Consider the following 27,291-nt stretch of genomic DNA (forward strand, 5'->3'; position numbering starts at 1 on the left):
TGTGTAAGTGCAGTATGTGACGGCCAGACAGACTAGTGTTGAAAGATTGGTGTTTTATTCATGTTTATGACATCCTATACACGTTATACAGATCTCAGTGATGGTATAAAGACAGGATTGGTTGATGGGAAGGAAGGTCCGGGGTTGAGACATGGTACAGTCCAGGGTTGAGACATGGTACAGTCCATGGTTGGGGATTCAGTTGAAAAGGCTCTTTCCAAAAGACATGGCCTTGTCTGCAGCACTGTCCATGGCAGCATCTGCTGCAGCCCCTTTCACTGCATTAGACACCATGCCACCAATACCTGGAGGAACAACCACAACATCAGACACCATGCCACCAATACCTGGAGGAACAACCACAACATCAGACACCATGCCACCAATACCTGGAGGAACAACCACAATATCAGACACCATGCCACCAATACCTGGAGGAACAACCACAACATCAAACACCATGCCACCAATACCTGGAAGAACAACCACAACATCAGACACCATTTCAACAATACTGTACATACAAAGACATGGGACTGCAACACACTACTGTTATATCTCCTACAGCGGTGTCACGTTAAGCAGGCTGCAACACACTACCATGATATCTCCTACAGCGGTGTCACGTTAAGCAGACTGCAACACACTACCATGATATCTCCTACAGCGGTGTCACATTAAGCAGACTGCAACACACTACCGTTATCTCCTACAGCGGTGTCACGTTAAGCAGGCTGCAACACACTACCGTTATCTCCTACAGCGGTGTCACGTTAAGCAGGCTGCAACACACTACCATGATATCTCCTACAGCGGTGTCACGTTAAGCAGGCTGCAACACACTACCGTTATCTCCTACAGCGGTGTCACGTTAAGCAGGCTGCAACACACTACCGTTATCTCCTACAGCGGTGTCACGTTAAGCAGGCTGCAACGGACTGAATGCAGATAAAGGCAACGAATAGATCAGAAGTGATTTGTTGCTCTACGAGGGGGGAGAAACTGAATTGGTTTGTAGTGTGTTGTGTACATTGTGTGTAGGTAATACCTGTATTGTGTATAGGTAGTGTATTGTGTGTAGGTAGTGTGTATTGTGTGTAGGTAATACCTGTATTGTGTATAGGTAGTGTGTATTGTGTGAGGGTGTGTAGGTAGTGTGTATTGTGTGTAGGTAATACCTGTATTGTGTATAGGTAGTGTGTATTGTGTGTAGGTAGTGTGTAGTGTGTATTGTGTATAGGTAGTGTGTATTGTGTGTGGGTAGTGTGTATTGTGTGTGGTTAGTGTGTATTGTGTGTGGGTTGTGTGTATTGTGTGTAGGTAGTGTGTATTGTGTGTGGGTAGCATGTTACAGGCGAGGCGAAATGTCTGATTTAGTGTCCATGGTAACCCAGAATAGACAGATCACCTTCGTCTTTCTTCTCCTCCTTAGCTCCTCCTCCGATCATCTCTCCCACCTTCTCCTTCACCACAACAGCTAGAAAGAGGGAGAGAGAGGGGGGGCTGTCAAACATGCATCTTCTGCCTCCACATGACCAGATAATTGGTGGAATTTCCTCTTGTTATGTCTTGTTAGTTCCTGCTGATACAAGCTCCCTTTCATGACGTGATGCCACAGAATCTTTGCAGATTTGTTCGATTTCTGGTAGAAATGAGCTCCTCTACTTTGAAATCTAGACAAACCCAAATAACTCATTTTAGAAGTATGAGCAGTGCCAAAAAGTACAGAGCAAAAAGTTTTTTCAAAAATGAACATATTTGGTTTAAGAATGTTGACTCATCAACTGCAGCGCCGTTGAAAATGCCAAAGCCCAGTTTGAACATTTTGAAGGCTGATAACACAAAAATGAACACTAAATGAACACTAACTATACAGTAGTCCATATAACAACCACATTTTGCTGTGCTTTAGGGTTTAAACGTATCAATGCTTCACATGAATGACCCCCCCCATCATTCAACCAAGTAAACAAGCACCATTATCCACTTTTCTAACAGACATCTTGTTCTCACCTGCTTTGTCGATCACTGCATCCACCTGCTTCCCTGATCCCTTCAGAAAGTCCATCTCTGTGTGTGTTCTGTACTCGGCCGGAGAGTGTGTGTGAGAGAGTGTGTGTGTGAGAGAGTGTGTGTGGATGGGTATGCATGGGTTTATATGAGGTTGGCAGAGAGGCTTACAGAGGCCACCCCTCCATCTCACACACCCCTGTCAAGTCACACACACCCCTAAGGATGCAGGCCACTTTTATTGTTGGTGTCAGTATGGAAAAACCCAGCAGTGGAACTGTAAATACCGTAGAGGGAGAGAGACCTCATAACTTCATTAGGACCCTCAATGAAACATGCAGCACAACTCAGCTCTTATTCAGGTCCTAATTATAATAATTCACATATCCTGTTGCATCAGGAGTATTTTCATGTTGTAGCGAACTGGCTCAAATTATGATCCTACATCTGTATATGCATGGGAAACAGGAAATACTGGATGTGATTGTCCTGAAAGGTCACCAAGCTGTCTGACTCACTGTCAGAACACAGCTATAAAAGCGGACAGAAAAAGACACAAAATGTAACATACAAACACTCCTTCTTACGACAGCCCTCTCTCATTGTGTTGTTGGCCCTAGATTGCTGCTCTGTGTTTGTGTGGATTCCTTAGGGGTGTTGGCTGTGTGTGTTTCTCCATGAAGACACTCCTCTGTTTTAATGTGTTCTGGCGTTGGATCAGAGAGTGTGTGTAGAGCAGTTTGGAAATCTCGTGGTTAGAATGGAACATTGGTCTGGTGATATGTCGTCCCGAAGGATCACTTAAAACACTAAGACTGGGAGTTCTAGAACACTGACGCAAGAGGTTCTAAGTTGGCTTTTTTTTCTTTTTCTGACCTCTCTTGACCCCTCTGTCTCCCTGTCAGCTCCCAGCATGCCGATGGAGGGAGTGACCTCATAGTGTACCTGTAGAGGAGAACAAAGAGCCTGGCTAAACCCCTGGGAGGCCACACGCACGCTCACACGCACGCTCACACACAGAAAACATTGCTAAGACTTGCAGAGGGCAAAGAAAAATGTCCAGGATGGTACCACAATATCTCCATGGTAACATAGGCCATACATACTATTATAAACTGCATCATAATTAGTCACTCAAATGGAGAAATGAAGACGACACGGAAGTTTGGATTTCAACAAAACCGTCTTTAATTCACTGGTACTGTTTATAAAATCAGCAAGTCCGCTTCGATGCCAACTTAAACGTGGTGTGGGAGTGTTTGTTTTTGTTTGTGTGCTGTATGGATCTGGGGTTTGTGTGTGTGTGTGTGTGTGTGTGTGTGTGTGTGTGTGTGTGTGTGTGTGTGTGTGTGTGTGTGTGTGTGTGTGTGTGTGTGTGTGTGTGTGTGTGTGTGTGTGTGAATTTGAGTGCATAATAAGGCAACATGCAGTCATTAGTTTCCATTGGTCTCAAAGAAATAACACACACAAACACACACTCTGTCCCAGGCCTGTTCTGAGTGGCTGAGATGGTTGATGACAGGAGCAGCTGTCGTTAACCATTGACTCTTGTGGGAATCAAAAATCGAATTTAAAATCCATTTCCCAGCATTCCCTGTGTGGGATGCTCTTCTATGACAACCCCCTGTCTGTCCGACTATTTCTCGTGGTGTTGCTATGACAACCTCATGTCTCTCTGACTATTGCTCGGTGGTGTTACTATGACAACCCCTGTCTGTCTGACTATTGTTCGGTGGTATTACTATGACAACTCCCGTCTGTCTGACTATTGCTCGGTGGTGTTACTATGACAACCCCCTGTCTGTCTGACTATTGCACGGTGGTGTTACTATGACAACCTCATGTCTCTCTGACTATTGCTCGGTGGTGTTACTATGACAACCCCTTGTCCGTCTGACTATTGCTTGGTGGTGTTACTATGACAACCTCCTGTCTCTCTGACTATTGCGCAGTGGTGTTACTATGACAACCCCTGTCTGTCTGACTATTGTTCGGTGGTATTACTATGACAACTCCCGTCTGTCTGACTATTGCTCGGTGGTGTTACTATGACAACCCCCTGTCTGTCTGACTATTGCACGGTGGTGTTACTATGACAACCCCCTGTCTGTCTGACTATTGCACGGTGGTGTTACTATGCCAACCCCTGTTTGTCTGTCTGACTATTGCTCGGTGGTATTACTATGACAACCCCCTGTCTGTCTAACTATTGCTCGGTGGTATTACTATGACAACCCCCTGTCTGTCTGACTATTGCTCGGTGGTATTACTATGACAACCCCCTGTCTGTCGGACTATTGCTCGGTGGTATTACTATGACAACCCCCTGTCTGTCTGACTATTGCTTGGTGGTATTACTATGACAACCCCCTGTCTGTCTGACTATTGCTCGGTGGTATTACTATAATCTATATATCAGGATCCACAGGTATCGCGTTCTGCTTTCATCCCTTCCAACCCTGCCAGCAGACCCAGGGCAGAACTAGACCCAGACTAGACCAAATCCATTGTAAAGTACTGCGTATATTGATAGCTTCTGTTGTTGTGTGATTCCCAGTCTTTGCAGGAACTTTCTTCCTCTCAGACTATGTCATTTCTAACAAGGGACACACTAACTAACAGAACACCTGTATTGCTTTCTGGCATGTCTCAAACACACTCTAACACACACATACCCAAACAAATGCACACACACACACTCTGTTCATTGCACGGGTCCCTACAGCAGCCTCTCATGGACAGAACACTCCTGAACTGCCCTACTATCTGACGAGTCTAACACACACACACACACACACACACACAACACACACACACACACACTACAATCAGATATGATCTCTCTGTGGTTCTGTCATCCTGAATAATCATCGCAGCAGGTCTGCTGGCTGGAGTTTCCTTTCGGATTTCCACGTATTATGGATGAACGTCTATTTGTGCCGCATTAATTCCGCGGCTTGCTGGAACAATTGTGGTTGCGTAGTAATCTGAACCGCACGCTCTGAGCATAACAAGGTCACGCCCAGATCTGGTCAATCCTTCTTCTCTTTTGATGAGCACCAACGAAGGCATATATCCACACACCTGGGTCCTTTTCAGACGTCTATCTTAGTGATCCGGCTGATAACATTTACCCTGTGTGTGTGTGTGTGTGTGTGTGTGTGTGTGTGTGTGTGTGTGTGTGTGTGTGTGTGTGTGTGTGTGTGTGTGTGTGTGTGTGTGTGTGTGTGTGTGTGTGTGTGTGTAGGTCTCTTGATAGGGTATTGGGAGGTGTGAGGGAGAATATAACACCAGGGGTAACAACATGACAGCAACAACAGAAAGGCGGGGAGCTACATGGGGCAGAACACAGTGGGGGGGGGGGGGCAGAAGAGGGTCTCATGGGGTATCAGGAGGTGTATAGAGTTATCTGGAAGAGTCTGTATCTGGTTTGGTTCCATAAAGTCACAAAAAAATAAATAGAACATCTGGAAGTCTGGAACAGCAGGGCGAGGGACCAACGGAGGGCTGGGGAGAAGAGGTCCCTGGAATGACTAGTAACCGCCCTGAGAGAGAGAGAGAGAAAAATAATCAATAATGATGTCATGATATCACCATCTTCTGCATAAAGAAAACAGAAATAGTGTGGTTGCTTGTCACTTACTTCTCCTCCTTCTCCTCCCTGCTCCATTCCTCCATATTCTGCCTACAGAGAGAGACATTTTACATTAGAGTAACCTTGCCTGAGACCTGATGACTTGGGTTAGCTCCTAGACCTGGTCTCTAGGCTTTAGCTCACTGGGCTAGCACAATCTTACGGCGTACAGACACCCTGGCTTCAAACCGAGTAGGTCACAGCTACATCAAGCACATTATCGCTTATGTCATGCTTATGACAGGCTTATGACAGGCTTATGATAGGGTTGAGTATGACACAGGGCCATTCAGTCCCAGTCTCTGGGCTGAAGTGTCTAATGAAGCAGAGGTTAGCATGGCATAGCTAGCATAGCAGATGTGATGTCACCCTCGTTGAGACCTGAAGTAATGTTGCGCCCACCCAACCAGAGGCATTATTTTTGTAACAGGAGCAAGCTCTGTTATTTTGACTGTGCATCTTAGACCAGAGAGATCCACGCAGGGTAAGTTTATGCCTATGCTACGCGAGAGATGCATAGAGACAGTCTTAAGCTGTGTTATTATCTATAGATACAGCATGGTTAGAGATGGTTATGGATAGAGTTAGGAGAGGGTTAGGGTAGGGTTTGGAGAGAGTTAGGAGAGGGTTAGGGTAGGGTTTGGAGAGAGTTAGGAGAGGGTTAGGGTAGGGTTTGGAGAGAGTTAGGAGAGGGTTAGGGTAGGGTTTGGAGAGAGTTAGGAGAGGGTTAGGGTAGGGTTTGGAGAGAGTTAGGAGAGGGTTAGGGTAGGGTTTGGAAAGAGTTAGGAGAGGGTTAGGGTAGGGTTTGGAGAGAGTTAGGAGAGGGTTAGGGTAGGGTTTGGAGAGAGTTAGGAGAGGGTTAGAGTATGGTTATGGATAGAGTTAGGAGAGGGTTAGGGTAGGGTTTGGAGAGAGTTAGGAGAGGGTTAGGGTAGGGTTTGGAGAGAGTTAGGAGAGGGTTAGGGTAGGGTTTGGAGAGAGTTAGGAGAGGGTTAGGGTAGGGTTTGGAGAGAGTTAGGAGAGGGTTAGGGTAGGGTTTGGAGAGAGTTAGGAGAGGGTTAGGGTAGGGTTTGGAGAGAGTTAGGAGAGGGTTAGGGTAGGGTTTGGAGAGAGTTAGGAGAGGGTTAGGGTAGGGTTTGGAGAGAGTTAGGAGAGGGTTAGGGTAGGGTTTGGAGAGAGTTAGGAGAGGGTTAGGGTAGGGTTTGGAGAGAGTTAGGAGAGGGTTAGGGTAGGGTTTGGAGAGAGTTAGGAGAGGGTTAGGGTAGGGTTTGGAGAGAGTTAGGAGAGGGTTAGGGTAGGGTTTGGAGAGAGTTAGGAGAGGGTTAGGGTAGGGTTTGGAAAGAGTTAGGAGAGGGTTAGGGTAGGGTTTGGAGAGAGTTAGGAGAGAGTTAGGAGAGGGTTAGGGTAGGGTTAGGAGAGAGTTAGGAGAGGGTTAGGGTAGGGTTTGGAGAGAGTTATGGAGAGAGTTAGGAGAGGGTTAGGGTAGGGTTTGGAGAGAGTTAGGAGAGGGTTTGGAGAGAGTTATGGAGAGGGTTTGGAGAGGGTTAGGAGAGAGTTAGGAGATGGTTTATAACATAGTTTAGGTCCTAACAGGACGCTAGCCAGTCAGTGTTTGAAAGCTCATTCGCCCTTCATATATGCACCTAGGCACAATATGTTAGGCTGAATCATGCAGCATTCGTTAGCCAGCCACCCCACCATAACCTAGAGCATCTGACCCCCCCTTCCCTCTCCTGTCCAATAGGCACCTCGTATACAGGCTGAGGCTCCTCCTACCAACGGAACACAGAGGAAACACAACAACAACAAAGGGTTAGCAACACAACACCACCAACAACACAACAACAACATCAACAACAAAACCAACAACAACAACACAACAACAACACCTACACAAACACAACACCAACACAACACCAACACCAACACCAACACAACACCAATACAACACAACAACAGAACACCAACAACAACACCAACAGCACAACACAACACCAACACAACAACACCTACACAAACACAACACCAACACAACAACAACACACCACCAACACAAACACAACACGACACCAACACAACAACAACACCAACAACAAACCACCAACGCAACAACACCAACACAAACACAACACGACACCAACACGACACCAACACAACAACAACACAACACCAACAACAAACCACCAACACAAACACAACACAATACCAATACAACACCAACACAACACCAACACAACAACAACAACATCAACAACACCACTACCACCAACACAACACCAACACAATACCAACAACAACACAACAACAACACAACAACAACATCAACAACACCACCAACAACAACAACAACACAACACCAACACAACAACAACAACACACCAACAACAAAACCAACACAACAACAACACAACACCAACAACAACACACTACATCAACACAACAACAACAACAACAACAACACACTACATCAACAACAACAACAACACACCAACAACAACAACATCAACAACACACCAACAACAACAACAACAACACAGCACAACAACAGCATCAACACAACGCAACAACAACAACAACACCAACAACACCAGCAACAATAACAACAACACACCACCAACAACAACAACAACAGAACCAACACAACAACAAAACCAATGCAACACCAACAAACACAACACCAACAACAACAGACAACACAAAACAATACCAACAACAACACACAACACCAACACACCAACAACACCAACAACAACAACACCAACACAACACAATACAAACACAAACACAAACACAAACACAACAACAATACCAACACAACAACAACACAACCCAACACAACACCAACACCAACACAACACCAACACGACAACAAGGGGTTAGCAACACAACACCAACACATATTCATATGGAGAATGTGGAGTGAGTAACAGGCCTACCATTGTAGGGCTACCATCAAACCTAATCTGCCTGAATTTCTGAACCACTGGCTATTAAAGGAGCTGCCATAAGTCTGTGTGTCTGTCTGTCTGTCTGTCCATTTGTCCACCCGTTCTTCTTTCGATCAGAGCAGCGGTACTGTGGGAAATAGCGACACCAAGTGGTCAAACAACAAACTGCTCTTGTGACGTCATCATGGCACGACCATCTGAGACCGACTGAAGGATTTTGACTGTCATGCTTTTTGAGGCTGCATTCATGTTGTTATTCAACCTTGTTGTTATTCAACCTTGTTGTTATTCAACCTTGTTGTTATTCAACCTTGTTTTTACCTCAACCTTGTTGTTACTCAACCTTGTTGTTACTCAACCTTGTTGTTATTCAACCTTGTTGTTACTCAACCTTGATTCTCCCTTTCCCCTTTCCTTTCAAAGGGAAAGAGCGATACCTCGTCAGTTGTACAACTGAATGCATTCAACTGAAAAAGGGTGCTGTGTCACCTGATTGATAGTCTCACGAGGCCTGAAGCCTGGGCTTTCAGAGGCTACCTGATTGATAAGGTCAAGTTATTGTGTCTAGTATTATGTCAACAGTCCTAATCTGCCATTCCTTACCAGTTAATGTGTTGATTAATCACTTGTATATTCTTGTTCACATTGACCTGCCAGTCTGTTGTCATGGTAACTCACCGCTTGTCCGGTATTCTCCATGCCTCCCTGTAAGAGGTCAGCTCCAGCAGTGGGGTCCCCGACGATGTTCGCCTGGTCGCGGTTAGCAACTAACACAGAGATCAATTTATCAATCAATCAATCAGATCCCAAAATAATGTGTGTGTGTGTGTGTGTGCGTGTCTGTGTGTGTGTGTGTGTGTGTGTCTTACCTATGTTTACCCCTGCGTCCATTCCCTCCTTTGTCTTTGAACCTGAGAACAGAAAGACATTACAACACATCAATATATTACAATCATATTGCAATTGATACGTGAAGAATGATCAGGCATCAGTTTTGTGATATACTATGTAAACACAGAGTAGGAACGAACTACTGTGTTAATGAGTGCAGCAAACAGAAATCTGTTGGAATCTTCAAGCATTATAGTTATCTGGTGAGGAGGTTTCTGGCCACCCAGTAGCAGAACACTGTATGTCACTCACTTTAACATCCAAAAGGATGATATTATCTTATGATTCCTCTGCTCCATAATATTAGTTTCCCCCTTCCTTTCTCTCTCTAACCCCTCTCTCTCTCCATCCCCCTCTCTCTCTATCTAACCCTTTCTCTCTCTAACCCTTTCTCTCGCTCTCTCCATCCCCCCCCCCCTCTCTCTCTCTCTCTCTAACCCTTTCTCTCACTCTCTCCATCCCACTCTCTCTCTCTAACCCTTTCTCTCACTCTCTCCATCCCCCCTCTCTCTCTAACCCTTTCTCTCTCTAACCCTTTCTCTCACTCTCTCCATCCCCCCCTCTCTCTAACCCTTTCTCTCTCTAACCCTCTCTCTCTCTCTCTCTCTCTCTCCATCCCCCTCTCTCTCTCTAACCCTTTATCTCGCTCTCTCCATCCCCCCCTCTCTCTCTCTAACCCTTTCTCTCTCTAACTCTCTCTCTCTCTCTCACCCTCTCTCTCTCTTTCTCCCCCTCTCTCTCACCCCTCTCTCTACAACCCCTTCTCTCTCCAACCCCCCCTCTCTCTCTTTGTCTCTCTCTCTCTCCCCCCCCCTCTCTCCCTCACCCCTCTCTCTCTTTGTTTCACTCTCTCTCTGACGTTACAGTATTATACATTCCTAGGCTGATTAAATAGTCGTTATGCAACCAGCTGGATAGAGGGAAAGAAAAGGGAGGGATAGAGAGAAAAATAAATAGAGGGAGGGGGGATGGAGAGAAAGAGAGGGGATGGAGAGGGAGGGGGGATGGAGAGAACGAGAGGGGATGGAGAGAAAGAGAGGGGATGGAGAGAAAGAGAGGGGATGGAGAGAAAGAGGGGGATGGAGAGAAAGAGAGGGGGGATGGAGAGAAAGAGAGAGAGGGGGGATGGAGAGAGAGGGGGGATGGAGAGAGAGAGAGAGAGGGGGGATGGAGAGAAAGAGAGGGGGGATGGAGAGAAAGAGAGGGGGGATGGAGAGAAAGAGAGAGAGGGGGGATGGAGAGAGAGAGAGAGGGGGATGGAGAGAAAGGGAGGGGGGATGGAGAGAGAGAGAGAGAGGGGGGATGGAGAGAAAGAGAGGGGGGATGGAGAGAAAGAGAGGGGGGATGGAGAGAGAGGGGGGATGGAGAGAAAGAGAGGGGGGATGGAGAGAAAGAGAGAGAGGGGGGATGGAGAGAGAGAGAGAGAGAGGGGGGATGGAGAGAAAGAGAGGGGGGATGGAGAGAAAGAGAGGGGGGATGGAGAGAAAGAGAGAGAGGGGGATGGAGAGAGAGGGGGGATGGAGAGAAAGAGAGAGGGGGGGGGATGGAGAGAAAGAGAGAGCCTACAAGGATGATGCACAAGCAAATCCAGCAAAAAAAACGGTGTAATTATATATCTATTTCACATAACCAGTAGAATTATATATCTATTTCACATAACCAGTAGAATTATATATCTATTTCACATAACCAGTAGAATTATATATCTATTTCACATAACCAATACAATTATATATCTATTTCACATAACCAGTACAATTATATATCTATTTCACATAACCAGTAGAATTATATATCTATTTCACATAACCAGTAGAATTATATATCTATTTCACATAACCAGTAGAATTATATATCTATTTCACATAACCAGTACAATTACATATCTATTTCACATAACCAGTACAATTATATATCTATTTCACATAACCAGTACAATTATATATCTATTTCACATAACCAGTACAATTATATATCTATTTCACATAACCAGTACAATTATATATCTATTTCACATAACCAGTACAATTATATATCTATTTCACATAACCAGTAGAATTATATATCTATTTCACATAACCAGTACAATTATATATCTATTTCACATAACCAGTACAATTATATATCTATTTCACATAACCAGTAGAATTATATATCTATTTCACATAACCAGTAGAATTATATATCTATTTCACATAACCAGTAGAATTATATATCTATTTCACATAACCAGTACAATTATATATCTATTTCACATAACCAGTACAATTATATATCTATTTCACATAACCAGTACAATTATATATCTATTTCACATAACCAGTACAATTATATATCTATTTCACATAGCCAGTGCAATTATATATCTATTTCACATAACCAGTAGAATTATATATCTATTTCACATAACCAGTAGAATTATATATCTATTTCACATAACCAGTAGAATTATATATCTATTTCACATAACCAGTAGAATTATATATCTATTTCACATAACCAGTAGAATTATATATCTATTTCACATAACCAGTAGAATTATATATCTATTTCACATAACCAGTAGAATTATATATCTATTTCACATAACCAGTACAATTATATATCTATTTCACATAACCAGTACAATTATATATCTATTTCACATAACCAGTAGAATTATATATCTATTTCACATAACCAGTACAATTATATATCTATTTCACATAACCAGTACAATTATATATCTATTTCACATACAAAAACACATGTTCCATAGCACACAGTTGATTGGATATGAGTACTCTCGCGTTCTCTCTCTACAGTACCTCTCTCTCTTCCCGCCCTCTTTCTTTCTCATCCACACTCTCTCAGAACCGCAGATGCCTCACTTCATCTATCCTCCGTTTCTCTCTTGTTTTCTTTCTGTCATACCCCTCTCTCTTTCTCCCTGCACGCTTCTCTCTCTCTGTGAGCCATGTGACGAGCTGCGCAGTGCTGCAGCAGACACACACCAATACGCACAGTGGCACACACACACATTGCAGCATGGCTGGGACAAAGTTTACTTCTCTGAGTCAGAGGAGCACCACTCCTGGGTACAGCTTCTATCAGCTTCTATCTATTACGTGTGTAAATTCAGCAAATTCTCCAGTGTGAAAAACAACAACAACATTGACAGTGTTAAATCAACACAGAAAGTGTTGTCTGTGGACCCTTATAGACACCGGAACAGTATTAAATCAACACTGAAAGTGTTGTCTATGGACCCATATAGAAACCAGAACAGTGTTAAATTAACACACTGCTTAGTGTAAAACATTATTCAGATATTTCCCAGAGTACCTTTCAAGTAAATTGTAGCTATCACCCGTGACTGTATTTGTTAGTGCTTGTTGCATTCATCCATCTACAGTCCTGAAGACTTCACCAAATGACATCCTAAGTGAAAATGTTCTTTATTTAAAATGTTTATGCAATACCATACATATTTAATTATGCCTTATTTTCAGGGCCTAGTTTAACATCAATACAGGGGCCTGAAACTTATACACATCACTTTAAACCAAAAACCACACCTATCATTATCAATTTCCCAGCATGCTATTTTCAGAGTTGTTTGTTTCAATATCTATGTTTGTGCATCTACACTGATTGATTGATTAATCTTATGCTACACGAACACATCAAGACAGTCGTGAAGAGGGCACGACAAAGCCTATTTCCCCTCAGGAGACTGAAAAGATTTGGCATGGGTCCTCAGATCTTCAAAAGGTTCTACAGCTGCACCATCGAGAGCATCCTAACTGGTTGTATCACTGCATGGTATGGCAACTGCTCAGCCTCCGACCGCAAGGCTCTACAGAGGGTAGTGCGTATGGCCCAGTACATCACTGAAAGTTTCTTCAAGTGCAGTCGTAAAAACCATCAAGTGCTATGATGAAACTGGCTCTCATGAGGACCGTCACAGGAAAGGAAGACCCAGAAATTGCAGCCCAAATAAATGCTTCATAGTTCAAGTAACAGACACATCTTAACATCAACTGTCCAGAGGAGACTGTGTGAATCAGGCCTTCATGGTTGAATTGCTGCAAAGAAACCACTACTAAAGGACACCAATAATAAGAAGAGACTTGCTTGGGCCAAGAAACACGAGCAACGGACATTAGACTGGTGAATAGGTCCAAATTTGAGATTTTTTTGTTCCAACCGCTGTCTTTGTGAAACACGGAGTAGGTGAATGGATGATCTCTGCATGTGTGGTTCCCACTGTGAAGCATGGAGGAGGAGGTGTGATGGTGTGTGGGTGCTTTGCTGGTGACACTGTCAGTGATTTATTTAGACTTCAAGGCAAACTTAACCAGCATGGCTACAACAGCATTCTGCAGCGATACGCCATCCCGTCTTGTTTGCGCTTAGTGGGACTATCATTTGTTTTTCAACAGGACAATGAACCAACACACCTACAGGCTGTGGAAGGGTTATTTGACCAAGGAGAGTGATGGAGTGCTGCATCAGATGACCTGGCCTCCACAATCACCTGAACTCAACCCAATTGAGATGGTTTGGGATGAGTTGGACTGCAGAGTGAAGGAAAAGCAGCCAACAAGTGCTCAGCATATGTTGGAACTCCTTCAAGACTGTTGGAACAGCATTCCAGGTGAAGCTGGTTGAGAGAATTCCAAGAGTGTGCAAAGCTATCATCAAGGCAAAAGATGCCTACATTGAAGAATCTCAAATTTAAAATATATTTTGATATGTTTAACACTGTTTTGGTTACTGCATGATTCCATATGTGTTATTTCATAGATTTGATGTCTTCATTATTATTCTACAATGTAGAATATAGTTCAAATAAAGAAAGACCCTTGAATGAGTAGGTGTGTCCAAACTTTTGACTGGTACTGTTTCTAAACTAATCCAATCAGTTAGTTAGAGTTGAAGTTTCAGGCCCCTCTATTAGTGTAAAAGTAGGACCTCAAAATAAGGCCTTATGAAATACTTCTGGTACTGTGTTAAATATACATGTTTTATGATAAGATGTTTGCTTAGGATCTCACTTGGGGAACTCCATAGGACTGAAAATGGATGAACGTAATAACCATGTGTCTGTCACCAGTGGAGGCTGGTGGGATGAGCTATAGGAGGAGGGGCTCATTGTAATGTCTGGAATGGAATGAATGGAACAGTATCAAAGACATGAAACCACCTCCTATATCTTCTCCCACCAGTCTCCTCTGTCTGTCACTAACAACTAAAGTCATGGGTGGTAACTCTACAATGTACTCGAAAAGCAAGGCGTATTTGAATACGACTTTCCACTAAAGCAGTTAATTTAACACTGTTCCGGTGTCTATATAGGTCCCCAGTTTCAACCAGTTCAGTGTTGATTTAACACTGTTCCGGTGTCTATATAGGTCCCCAGTTTCAACCAGTTCAGTGTTGATTTAACACTGTTCCGGTGTCTATATAGGTCCACAGTTTCAACCAGTTTAGTGTTGATTTAACACTGTTCCGGTGTCTATATAGGTCCCCAGTTTCAACCAGTTCAGTGTTGATTTAACACTGTTCCGGTGTCTATATAGGTCCACAGTTTCAACCAGTTTAGTGTTGATTTAACACTGTTCCGGTGTCTATATAGGTCCCCAGTTTCAACCAGTTTAGTGTTGATTTAACACTGTTCCGGTGTCTATATGGGTCCCCAGTTTCAACCAGTTCAGTGTTGATTTAACACTGTTCCGGTGTCTATATAGGTCCCCAGTTTCAACCAGTTTAGTGTTGATTTAACACTGTTCCGGTGTCTATATAGGTCCACAGTTTCAACCAGTTCAGTGTTGATTTAACACTGTTCCGGTGTCTATATAGGTCCCCAGTTTCAACCAGTTTAGTGTTGATTTAACACTGTTCCGGTGTCTATATGGGTCCCCAGTTTCAACCAGTTCAGTGTTGATTTAACACTGTTCCGGTGTCTATATAGGTCCCCAGTTTCAACCAGTTTAGTGTTGATTTAACACTGTTCCGGTGTCTATATGGGTCCCCAGTTTCAACCAGTTCAGTGTTGATTTAACACAGGAGAACTTGCTGTGTTCCCTCTACACATCATGTAGTGTTTCTTGGTGTTTTCCAGCAGGATTCATCTCAGCCTTATTATACACAACTCATCAGATAAATATGATGGTGTGGTGTTGGTTCAACGTGATGCCTATGAGTTTCAACCACCTCTATTAGGGTAAAACTAGGCCCTCCAGATACATATGGTATCGGGTTGTGTTTATACATTGTTTTGATAACTTAAAATGGATGAATGCAACAACCATGTCTCTGTCACTAACAAATACAGTCATGGGTGGTAACTCTACAATTCACTCAAAAGGCAAGGCACTGAGTCTTTACACTAAGCGAAGTGTTAATTTAACATTGTTCCAGCTCCAATCTATGGGTCCACAGATTCAACACTTTCAATGTTGATTTAACCATCTCAGTGTTCATTTCATTTTACACTGTAAAAATTCCTGTGTGCGTGTACATGAGGATTCGTACAGTGTGATTGCGTGACCGTCTGTCTGTCGACAGCAGGAATGGGCCCCCCTTTTGTAGGCCTGCTTATCAATTTACCCCCAAATTCTATAATAATATAAATGTATATTTTTGTGGAAATCCGTCTACTATATAGATATTGAAAAATGTTTTTGTCAATGGAAATATATTGGATTATCTATGACTGGGATGGAGACCTAGCAGAGATCAATTTCCAATGTTTCATTTGTTTTATTTTTTGGAACTCAGTCGGGCTTTCAACTTAATGTTGAGTGAAAAACATTATGAAAAACATTATCTCCACCCCATGGCAAAATGAAAACATTATCTCCACCCCATGGCAAAATAAAAACATTATCGCCAGCCAACGGCAAAATGAAAACATTATCTACACCCCATGGCAAAATGAAAACATTATCTCCGCCCCATGGCAAAATGAAAACATTATCTCCAGACAATGGCAAAATGAAAAACATTATCTCCAGACAATGGCAAAATGAAAACATTATCTCCAGCCAACGGCAAAATGAAAACATTATCTCCAGCCAACGGCAAAATGAAAACATTATCTCCAGACAACGGCAAAATGAAAACATTATCTCCAGACAACGGCAAAATGAAAACATTATCTCCAGCCAACGGCAAAATGAGTAGCATTCCAGGAAATGAACTCTAACATGGTAATGTTTTCTCTCCCTGTCAAGAGGGGGGCCGTTAAAATGGTTAACAAAATGTAAGTTAGGGCCCCAAACGCTGACTTTATGTGTGGGTATGGATCTGGGAACATATTACGGACCCTCATAATGAGTTCAGATTTTTTGTGGCCCCTACCCCCATCAGTTGCCCATCCCTGGTCTACAGTATCCAGACCAATACAGTGTTCTTTTTATAGCTGTTTAGCAGCAGGGTATACCCCTGAAAGAGAGCACCTCTGCAGCCAATGACCTGTGAAATGGTCATATGCATATGAGCACACACACATGCACGTGCACATCTACGCGCACGCACATGCACGCACGCGCACGCACATGCACGCACGCGCACGCACATGCACACTTCTGCTCTAGTAAGCTTTGAGTAGATGACCTTGTTAGAGAGGAGTTGCATTCTGGGTAAAATTGCATCGCATTTTGTGATAGAAGTAATAATCCATACATGATTTATTTTGATAGGATCGACTCCTCCTGGGCCCTGGCATTCTGGGTAAAATTGCACACACACACACTGCTGACGTCTGCAGTCTCAGTTGATAGATTACACACACAAGTAAAAAAAATATATAGTGCCAAATAAGGGATCTTTGGCTTGTAACCATTGCGCATCCATTTTTGGCACTGTACAGAATGCTTTTTTGAAGGTTCTATAAAGAACCTTGCACATAAGGTTCTAAATGGAACTTGTATGATGCTATAAAGAAACCTTTATTGACACAAAGCCATATGCAAATCTTTCACAGGACAATGTCAATAGCTATAAAATTACATGACGATTGATGGCGTAACACAACACACTAGATAAACTGGAATGACACTCTCATTCCCAGTTGCACAAAAAGAGCTTGAGTAAACCACGCCCCAAAATATTCTAATGAGCTGTTGGCCCTGCATTTGAATTATCACTAAAAGAGTCATTACGGTTCCACATAGAACCGGCACCCTTCCACTTGAGGAACTGTATTTTTTTATTTATCCGTTATTTTACCAGGTAAGTTGACTGAGAACACATTCTCATTTGCAGTAACGACCTGGGGAATAGTTACAGGGGAGAGGAGGGGGATGAATGAGCCAATTGTAAACTGGGGATTATTAGGTGACCATGATGGTTTGAGGGCCAGATTGGGGATTTAGCCAGGACACCGGGGTTAACACCCCTACTCTTACGATAAGTGCCATGGGCTCTTTAATGACCTCAGAGAGTCAGGACACCCGTTTATCGTCCCATCCGAAAGACAGCACCCTACACAGGGCAGTGTCCCCAATCACTGCCCTGGGGCATTGGGATATATATATATATATATTTATTTTTTTACCAGAGGAAAGAGTGCCTCCTACTGGCCCTCCAACACAATTTCCAGCAGCATCTGGTCTCCCATCTAGGAACTGACCAGGACCAACCCTGCTTAGCTTCAGAAGTGGTATGCAGCGTGGTATGCTGTGTAGATACAGTAGGTTTTCAGGAACATGAACCCTCTGGCAGGTAGCATAGCGGTAAGAGTATTGGGCCAGTAACCGAAAGGTCACTAGTGAAGTTAAAAGGGGAAATAAATCTGTCGATCTGCCCTTGGGGAAGGTACTTAACCTTAATTGCTGAATAATAGCTGATCTCTCAGAGTGGGATATCCACAAAATACATTTCCTCACCACACACTTGTACAGGTTACACAAATGTAAGCACCCCCTTCACCGAACCTCTCTCCATCTATCCATCTCTTTCTCCATCTATCCATCTCTTTCTCCATCTATCCATCTCTTTCTCCATCTATCCATCTCTTTCTCCATCTATCCATCTCTTTCTCCATCTATCCATCTCTTTCTCCATCTATCCATCTCTTTCTCCATCTATCCATCTCTTTCTCCATCTATCCATCTCTTTCTCCATCTATCCATCTCTTTCTCCATCTATCCATCTCTTTCTCCATCTATCCATCTCTTTCTCCATCTATCCATCTCTTCTCCATCTGTTCATCTCTAAGCCATGGGGCGGGAAGCAGCCAGCTCAATGACGTAATTCCAGGGTCTATTCTCTCTCTCTCTCTAAATGTACACAGGACAAAGGAAAAAGGAAACACACTGCTCTTGATAGTATCACTGATATTTAATAAGCTTTACGTATCGGCCTCACGGCCTTCGTGATTACTCTGTTTGTCATACAATGTACCCAATGATTAATGAAAACTTGCCATGTCCTCATTGTGGTTTTACAGACGTGTTTCATACGATGTACCCAATGACTAATGAAAACTTGCTATGTCCTCATTGTGGTTTTACAGATGTGTTTCATACGATGTACCCAATGACTAATGAAAACTTGCCATGTCCTCATTGTGGTTTTACAGATGTGTTTCATACGATGTACCCAATGATTAATGAAAACTTGCCATGTCCTCATTGTGGTTTTACAGATGTGTTTCATACGTCTTATTTATACACTTGTGTAATATTTATGAAATGCAACTTTTTATATTTGGTAGCACTTATGTGTTTTTCCAACGCCTACAACCCTTTTCGATATGTGGAACGGCTGTGGTTGGGACGAGGTCTACATAAGGGTGCTAATATGAAAAAAATCACAAAAGCTCTGACGAAGGCCGCGAGGCCGATACGTAAAGCTTATTAAAGATCAGTGATACTATCTAGAGCAGTGTGCGGGTTCCTTTTTCCTTCGTCTTGTTCAACTATTGACATGCACCTGCAAATAAGATTGCTCAGATGTGCGAGTGCCTTTTGAAAAATGTACACAGACCAAAAAGATAAACACAACATGTAAAGTGATGCTTCCATGTTTCAAAATCTGAAATAAAAGATTCCAAAAATGTATCTAGAGTTTTGTGCACAAATTTGTTTGCATCCCTGTTAGTGAGCATTTCTCCTTTGTAAAATAATCCATCCAGTTGACAGGTGTGGCATATCAAGAAGTTGACTAACCAGCATGCTACTTACACAAGTACCACTTGTGCTGGGGACAATAAAAGGCCACTCTAAAATGTGCAGTGTTGTCACACAGCACAAGGCCACAGATGTCTCAAGTTTTGAGGGAGCGTGCAATTGGCCTGCTGACTGCAGGAATGTCCACCAAAGCTGTTGCTAGAGAATTGAATGTTAATGTCTCTACCATAAGCCGCCTCCAATGTCGTTTTAGAGAATTTGGCAGTACATCCAACTGACCTCACAACGGCAGAAAACGTGTATTGCGTCGTGTGGACGAGCAGTTTTCTGATGTCAACGTTGTGAACACAGTTCCCCATGGTGGCGGTGGGGTTATGGTATGTTCAGGCATAAGCTACGCACAACGACCACAATTTCATTTTATCGAAGGCAATTTGAATGCACAGAAATACCGTGATGAGTTCCTGAGGCTAATTGCGAGGCCCATTTTTTACAAGATATCTGTGACCAACAGATGCATATCTGTATTCCCAGTCATGTGAAATCCATATATTAGGGCCTAATGAATTTATTTCAATTATTTCCTTATATGAACTGTAACTCAGTAAAATCGTAGAAATCGTTGTATGTTTCATTCATATTTTTGTTCAGTATAAATCGTCATTGATCTGGCTGTGTATAAACATTGAACTGAGACAATAAATGTAATTGCACCCCCCTCTATCTCTCTCTTCCCGGCACTCCCTCTGTCTGTTCCCTGCAGACTCTGAAGGCAGAGGAAGGTAGTTAGTCATCAGCAGTCACACACTGGCCTGCAGCATGCAGACACACACACACACACACACACACACACACACACACACACACACACACACACACACACACACACACACACACACACACACACACACACACACACACACACACACACACACACACACACACGCACAGGCACACACACACACCACATACCAGGAAGAGAGGATTGCTGCAATGCTCAGCTGATCCTTATCCTTGCCCCCCACCCTGCCACTCATAAATAATAAACACACACACAAGTTCCACCAGGTTCCATCCCGTTATTCTGTAGTGTTAGCTGTAACTGTCAGACTGAGGGGTCAGAGATGCACAAGCCTGTGTGTGTGTACCCTGTTCCTAGCGCACACCCTTTGGCCCTCACACAGGCTAACCTTGAGCAGTGACGCACACACACACACACACACACACACACACACACACACACACACACACACACACACACACACACACACACACACACACACACACACACACACACACACACACACACACACACACACGCTGGTGAATCCCTTTTCACAGAATCAACCTCTCACAGTACTGTGGACCCTGTCTAATTGTCTGGTGGTAGCAGCCTTGGCATGGTCTTATCTAGGCTATAACATGTTATAGCGCTCTTATGAACGGCTGCAGTCCCACCAATGTCACACTACATCTTCCCCTCTCTCCCCTCCTCTCTTCTAGCTCTCTCTTTCTCTCTCTCTCTCTCCTCCTCCTCCTCCTCTCTATACTCTCTCCTCCTCTCTATCCTCTCTCTCTCGCTCTCTCTCACTCTCTCTCGCCTCCTCTCTAGTCTCTCTCATCTCTATCCTCTCTCCTCCTCTCTCTCTCTCTCTCTCTCCTCCTCCTCTCTATCCTCTCTCTCTCCTCTCTCTCTCTCTCTCTCTCCTCCTCTCTATCATCTCTATCCTCCTCTCTATCCTCTCTCTCTCCTCCTCTCTCCCCCTCCTCTGTATCCTCTCTATCCTCCTCTCTCTCTCTCGCGCTCTCTCCCCTCCTCCTCTCTATCCTCTCTCTCCTCCTCTATATCCTCTCCATCTCTCGCTCTCTCTCTCTCTCTCCTCCTCCTCCTCTCTATGCTCTCTATAATCTCTATCCTACTCTCTATCCTCTATCTTTTCCCCTCTCTATCCTCCTCTCTTAATCTGATTCCTTTACTCCATTCCTCTGTCCCTCTACTATTTTCTTCATCCTTGTCTCTACCACACCCCATCTCTTTCTTTCTGTCTCTCTCTCCTCCTCGTTCTCTCTGCACCAGTTCTGCAGTATTCTGCCTCTGCTCCTTGGCAACCCCATCCCCTCCCCCTTCCTCAATGTTACTGTCCCAGACTGGTGTACCCATGGGACCCCTTTATCGCGCTCACACACACACTCACACACTCATTGCGGTGCTGTGGGTACACTTACCTACATACATGACACCCTCCTTGGTCTTAGCGGCTGCCCCCTCCACCCCAGCCTTGGTCTTCTCCGCAGCGGCCACCACCCCCTCCTTGGCCATGCTGAACCCCTTCATCAGTACATCCATCCTGGGATAGGTCTCTCCTGGGCTTCCCTGCTCTGAAACGGGCCTGCTGGCTCCTGGCTGCTGGCTGGGCTGGTCACACAGACTGTGTGTGAGAGAGGTTGTGTGTGAGAAAGAGAGTGTGTGTGTCAGTGACTCCTCCTCCAAGTGGTGCAGAGAGAGATGGAGAGAGAGCGATAGGGAGAGAGAGAGGACTGCACTTCAGGGCTACAGGATGCAGACTGAGAGAGAAGAGGAGAGAGAGACTGAGCGGACAGAGAGAGAAGAGAAAGTGTGAGAGAGAAATAAAGAGGAAGCAGGTGTGCATGTGATGGAGAGAACGAGCGACAGAAAGACAGAACCTGCTGGTTGCTGCAGCATATTTAAGTCACGCTGCAGCCAACCCCTCCCCTTCTCTCTCTCTCTCTCTCTCTCCCCTTCTCTATCTCTCTCTCTCTCTCTCTCTCTCTCTCTCTCATTGCTCACACACACAGAGCGACCTCAAGCTAGTTGACTCCATATTTAATACGCAGGTTGCTCTGTCAGAGATTTATGTGATGAAACTGAAAATCATTTAGATTAATAAAGAAAATAGATTGGAGCGCTTGTTGAGATGGCTGTGTTGAGATGGCTGTGTTGAGATGGCTTGTTGAGATGGCTTGTTGAGATGGCTGTGTTGAGATGGCTGTGTTGAGATGGCTTGTTGAGATGGCTGTGTTGAGATGGCTGTGTTGAGATGGCTGTGTTGAGATGGCTTGTTGAGATGGCTGTGTTGAGATGGCTGTGTTGAGATGGCTGTGTTGAGATGGCTGTGTTGAGATGGCTGTGTTGAGATGGCTTGTTGAGATGGCTTGTTGAGATGGCTGTGTTGAGATGGCTGTGTTGAGATGGCTTGTTGAGATGGCTTGTTGAGATGGCTTGTTGAGATGGCTGTGTTGAGATGGCTGTGTTGAGATGGCTTGTTGAGATGGCTGTGTTGAGATGGCTGTGTTGAGATGGCTGTGTTGAGATGGCTTGTTGAGATGGCTGTGTTGAGATGGCTGTGTTGAGATGGCTCTTCCATTCGAAGAGGGTCTGGTCCAGTTCTTTCACATCCGTACAAGGGGGCTGAGCAAGTTTATTCTTTGGGGAGTAGAGAAAAGAAACTGACCATAGACAATAGCTTCGATTCAGACGGCCATTTTCTATCGGTGGCACGACAAAATGCTGACTCACCCCTGCACCCCCCTCTTTGCACCCCCCCAACCCCCTCTTTTAAAGGCCCAGTGTAGTCAAAAATGTGATTTCCTGTGTTCTATATATATTTTCACACTATGATGTTGGAAGACCACCTGAAATTTCTGCCTGTTTTGATGGGATGAAGTTGTGGTATTCCATGGTGACATCACCATGCAGTAAATGAGTTAATAGACCAACAAGAAAGAGAGCTCTAAGCCTCTCTGCTAATGAGTGGGGGAGCAGGTAGCCTAGCGGTTAAGAGAGTTTGGTCCCATAAACTGAAAAGTCACTGGTTCAAATCCCTGAGATGGCAAGGTGGTACAATCTGCTGTTCTGCCCTTAATTAATCAAGGCAGGTAAATCCCCAAGAACAACTGCTACATGGATGTTGATTAAGGCAGCCCCACACACCTCCCTGATTCAATGGGGTTAAATGCAGAAGACACATTTTGGTTGAATGCATTCAGTTGTACTACAGACTAGGTATCCTATTTCCCAGCTAATTTATAGTTTTCCCCTCACCACTCAGACCACTCCAAGACAGTCAATTCCTGCTTAAGAAATTGTCTTATATTAAGAAGCTATTTTTGTTTCTACCATTTTAATTGGAAACGATCACAGGAATGATTTGATATTGAGACCATTAAACCTATCCACAGTAAATGTCTGTGCAGAGGCACTCCCTCCAGTGGCCATAATACACACTGCATCATGACGCAGTACCTTGGAATCCATTCCTGTCACAAAATGGACGCTAAGGACTTGCACAGCCAAATTAGAAGATGCAACATATTCACTTGTCCTCTGTCTCAAATACCCTCTTGCGTCTCCTACACCTTTTTCTCTCTCCTCTCTCCCTCTATTTCTCCGCCTCAATGGGATGTTTTATTTGTGCTTACCATGACTGTGTTTTTATATTTTAATGTGTAAATATGTATATATGTGTAAATATGTATATATGTGTATATATATATATATATTGCATTTGGAAAGAATTCAGACTAATTGACTTTTTCCACATTTGGTTACGTTACAGCCTTATTCTAAAATGGGTTAAAACAGTTTCATCTACACACAATACCCCATAACGTCAAAGAAAAACAACTTTTTATACATTTTTGCAAAAAAAAAAGAAGAAATATGACATTTCCATCAGTATTCAGACCCTTTACTCAGTACTTTGTTGAAGCACCTTTGGCAGTGATTACAGCCTAGAGTTTCCTTGGGTATGACGCTACATGCTTGGCACACCTGTATTTGGGGAGTTTCTCCCATTCTTCTCTGCAGATCCTCTCAAGCTCTGTCATGTTGGATGGGGAGCGTCGCTGCACAGCTATTTTCAGGTCTCTCCAGAGATGTTCGCTCTAGTCCGGGCCACTCATGGACATTCAGAGACTTGTTCCGAAGCCACTCCTGCATTGCCCTGGCAGTGTGCTTAGGGTCGTTTGCCTGTTGGAAGGTGAACATTCGCCTGACTGCTGGAGTGCTGCAGAGATGTTTGTCCTTCTGGAAGGTTCTCCCATCGCCACAGAGGAAATCTGGAGCTCTGTCAGAGTGACCATCGGGTTCTTGGTCACCTCCCTGACCAAGGACCTTCTCCCCCAATTACTCAGTTTGGCCGGGCGGCCAGAGTCCTGGTGGTTCCAAACCTCTTTCATTTAAGAATGATGGAGGCCACTGTGTTCTTGGGGACCTTCAATGCTGCAGTAATGTTTTGGTACCCTTCCCCAGATCTGTGCTTCGACACAATCCTATCTTGGTGCTAAACAGACAATTCCTTTGACCTCAAGACTTGGTTATTGCTCTGACATGCACTGTCAACTGTGGGAACTCCAATCAAGTTGTAGAATCATCTCAAGGATGATCAATGGAAACAGGATGCACCTGAGCTCAATTTCGAGTCTCATAGCAGAGGGTCTGAATACTTATGTGAATAAGGTATTTCAGTCTTTTAAAACATTTTCGAAAATGTCTATAAACCTGTTTTCACTTTGTCATTATGGGGTATGGTGTGTAGATTGATGAGGAAATTGTTTTATTTAATCCATTTTAGAATATGGCTGTAATGTAAAAAAATATGGAAAAAGTCAAGGTCTGAATACTTTCCGAAAGCCTTGTATGTGTGTATATATATATTATATACACACATATTATATATAATATATATATACACACACACATAATGACAATACTGTAATCGCAGCAAAAGGTGGCGCTACAAAGTATTAACTTAAGGGGGCTGAATAATTTAGCACGCCCAATTTTTCAGTTTTTGATTTGTTAAAAAAGTTTGAAATATCCAATAAATGTCGTTCCACTTCATGATTGTGTCCCACTTGTTGTCGATTCTTCACAAAAAAATACAGTTTTATATCTTTATGTTTGAAGCCTGAAATGTGGCAAAAGGTCGCAAAGTTCAAGGGGTCCGAATACTTTCGCAAGGCCCTGTATATATATATATACACAGAACCAGTCAGAAGTTTGGACACACTCCTTCAGGGGTTTTCTTTATTTTTAAAACGTTCTACATTATAAATAATGATAGTGAAGACATCAAAACTATGAAATAACACACATGGAATCATTTAGTAACCCAAAAAGTGTTAAACAATATATTCTTCAAAGTTGCAACCCTTTGCCTTGATGACAGCTTTGCGCACTCTTGGCATTCTCTCATCCAGGTTCATGAGGAATGCTTTTCCAACAGTCTTGAAGACGCCTGTTGAGGACTTGTTGGCTGCTTTTCCTTCACTCTGCGGTCCAACTCATCCCAAACCATCTCAATTAGGTTGAGGTCGGGTGATTGTGGAGGCCAGGTCATCTGATGCAGCACTCCATCACTCTCCTTCTTGGTCAAATAACCCTTCCACAGCCTGGAGGTGTGTTTTGGGTCATTGTCCTGTTGAAAAACAAATGATAGTCCCACTAAACGCAAACCAGATGGGATGGCTGTAACCAGCTGTGGTAACCATGCTGGTTAAGTGTGTCTTGAATTCTAAATAAATAACAGACAGAGTCACCAGCAAAGCACCCATGCACCATCATACCTCCTCCACCATGCTTCACGGTGGGAATCACTCACTCTGTGTCTCACAAAGACAGCGGTTGGAACAGTCTAATGTCCATTGCTCGTGTTTCTTGGCCTAAGCAAGTCTCTTCTTATTATTAATGTCTTTTAGTAGTGTTTTCTTTACAGCATTTCGACCATGAAGGCCTGATTCACACTGTCTCCTCTGAAGAGTTGATGTTGAGATGTGTCTGTTACTTGAACTCTGTGAAGCATTTATTTGGGCTGCAATCTGAGGTGCAGTTAACTCTAATGAACGTATCCTCTGCAGCAGAGGTCACTCTGGGTCTCCCTTTCCTGTGGCGGTCCTCATGAGAGACAGTTTCATCATAGCTCTTGATGGTTTTTTGCGACTGACCTTCATGTCTTAAAGTAATTATGGACTGTCGTTTCTCTTTGGTTATTTGAACTGTTCTTGCCATAAGGCAATCTTCGGTATACCCCACCTACCTTGTCACAACACAACTGATTGGCTCAAATGCATTAATAAATTCCACAAATTAACAAGGCACATGTTAATTGAAATGCACTCCAGGTGACTACATCATGAAGCTGGTTGAGAGAATGCCAAGAGTGTTTAAAGCTGTCATCAAGGCAAAGGGTGGCTACTTTGAAGAATCTCAAATAAAACATATTTTGATATGTTTAACACTTTTTTGGTTATATCATGATTCCACATGTGTTATTTTCTAGTTGTAATGTCTTCACTATTATTCTACAATGTAGATAAATAGTAAAAATAAAGATAAACCCTTGAATGAGTAGGTGTGTCCACACTTTTGACTGTTACTGTATATATTTTTGTTTATATTTTTTGTTCATTGTATGACACAGGGCACATTTGGAAATGAGATCTAGGTCTCAATATGTCTCCCCTGTTAAAATAAAGGTTAAATAAATACATATATATATATTTAAAAAAAATAGTTGATCACCGGGTGTCTGAGGCCATATCTGTAAATTGAGAAAAACCTACCAGAGACTTTTACAATTTCTCTTAAATATGTTTTGTTAAGAGACAGAACAACCAAAAAGAAAGAAAAAGGAAATACATCCCAAACATTCTAAACATCCCAAAC

At 43.4% G+C, this 27,291-nt stretch overlaps 1 protein-coding gene across 2 annotated transcripts; it reads right to left on the reverse strand.

The window, feature by feature from the left end:
* Window positions 1-3,174: 3,174 nt before the first annotated feature.
* LOC116355546 (alpha-synuclein-like) lies at window positions 3,175-22,294 on the reverse strand. Of its 2 annotated transcripts, XM_031799978.1 has the most exons (6): window positions 21,831-22,294; window positions 9,462-9,503; window positions 9,271-9,359; window positions 7,393-7,416; window positions 5,654-5,695; window positions 3,175-5,555 (listed from the first exon to the last, which is right to left on the reverse strand). In XM_031799978.1, exons 1-6 carry the CDS (start codon window positions 21,949-21,951, stop codon window positions 5,544-5,546), a joined length of 330 nt encoding a protein of 109 aa, XP_031655838.1. In that variant the 5' UTR covers window positions 21,952-22,294; the 3' UTR covers window positions 3,175-5,543. The 2 variants fall into 2 exon arrangements, with proteins under 2 accessions (XP_031655838.1, XP_031655836.1); XM_031799976.1 differs by lacking the exon at window positions 7,393-7,416 and having other exon boundaries at window positions 21,831-22,290.
* Window positions 22,295-27,291: the final 4,997 nt, after the last annotated feature.

Source organism: Oncorhynchus kisutch, linkage group LG20, assembly GCF_002021735.2.
Source record: "Oncorhynchus kisutch isolate 150728-3 linkage group LG20, Okis_V2, whole genome shotgun sequence".
Lineage (NCBI taxonomy): Eukaryota > Metazoa > Chordata > Actinopteri > Salmoniformes > Salmonidae > Oncorhynchus > Oncorhynchus kisutch.

Bases quoted from the DNA above. Each gene is read 5' to 3' on its own strand.
- LOC116355546 (XM_031799978.1), bottom strand. From the start codon at position 21,951: ATGGATGTACTGATGAAGGGGTTCAGCATGGCCAAGGAGGGGGTGGTG. The intron at 9,504-21,830 runs GTAAGTGTACCC...TTCTGTTCTCAG, and splicing joins GGAGGGTGTCATGTATGTAG to GTTCAAAGACAAAGGAGGGA. The intron at 9,360-9,461 runs GTAAGACACACA...TCTCTGTGTTAG, and splicing joins GGACGCAGGGGTAAACATAG to TTGCTAACCGCGACCAGGCG.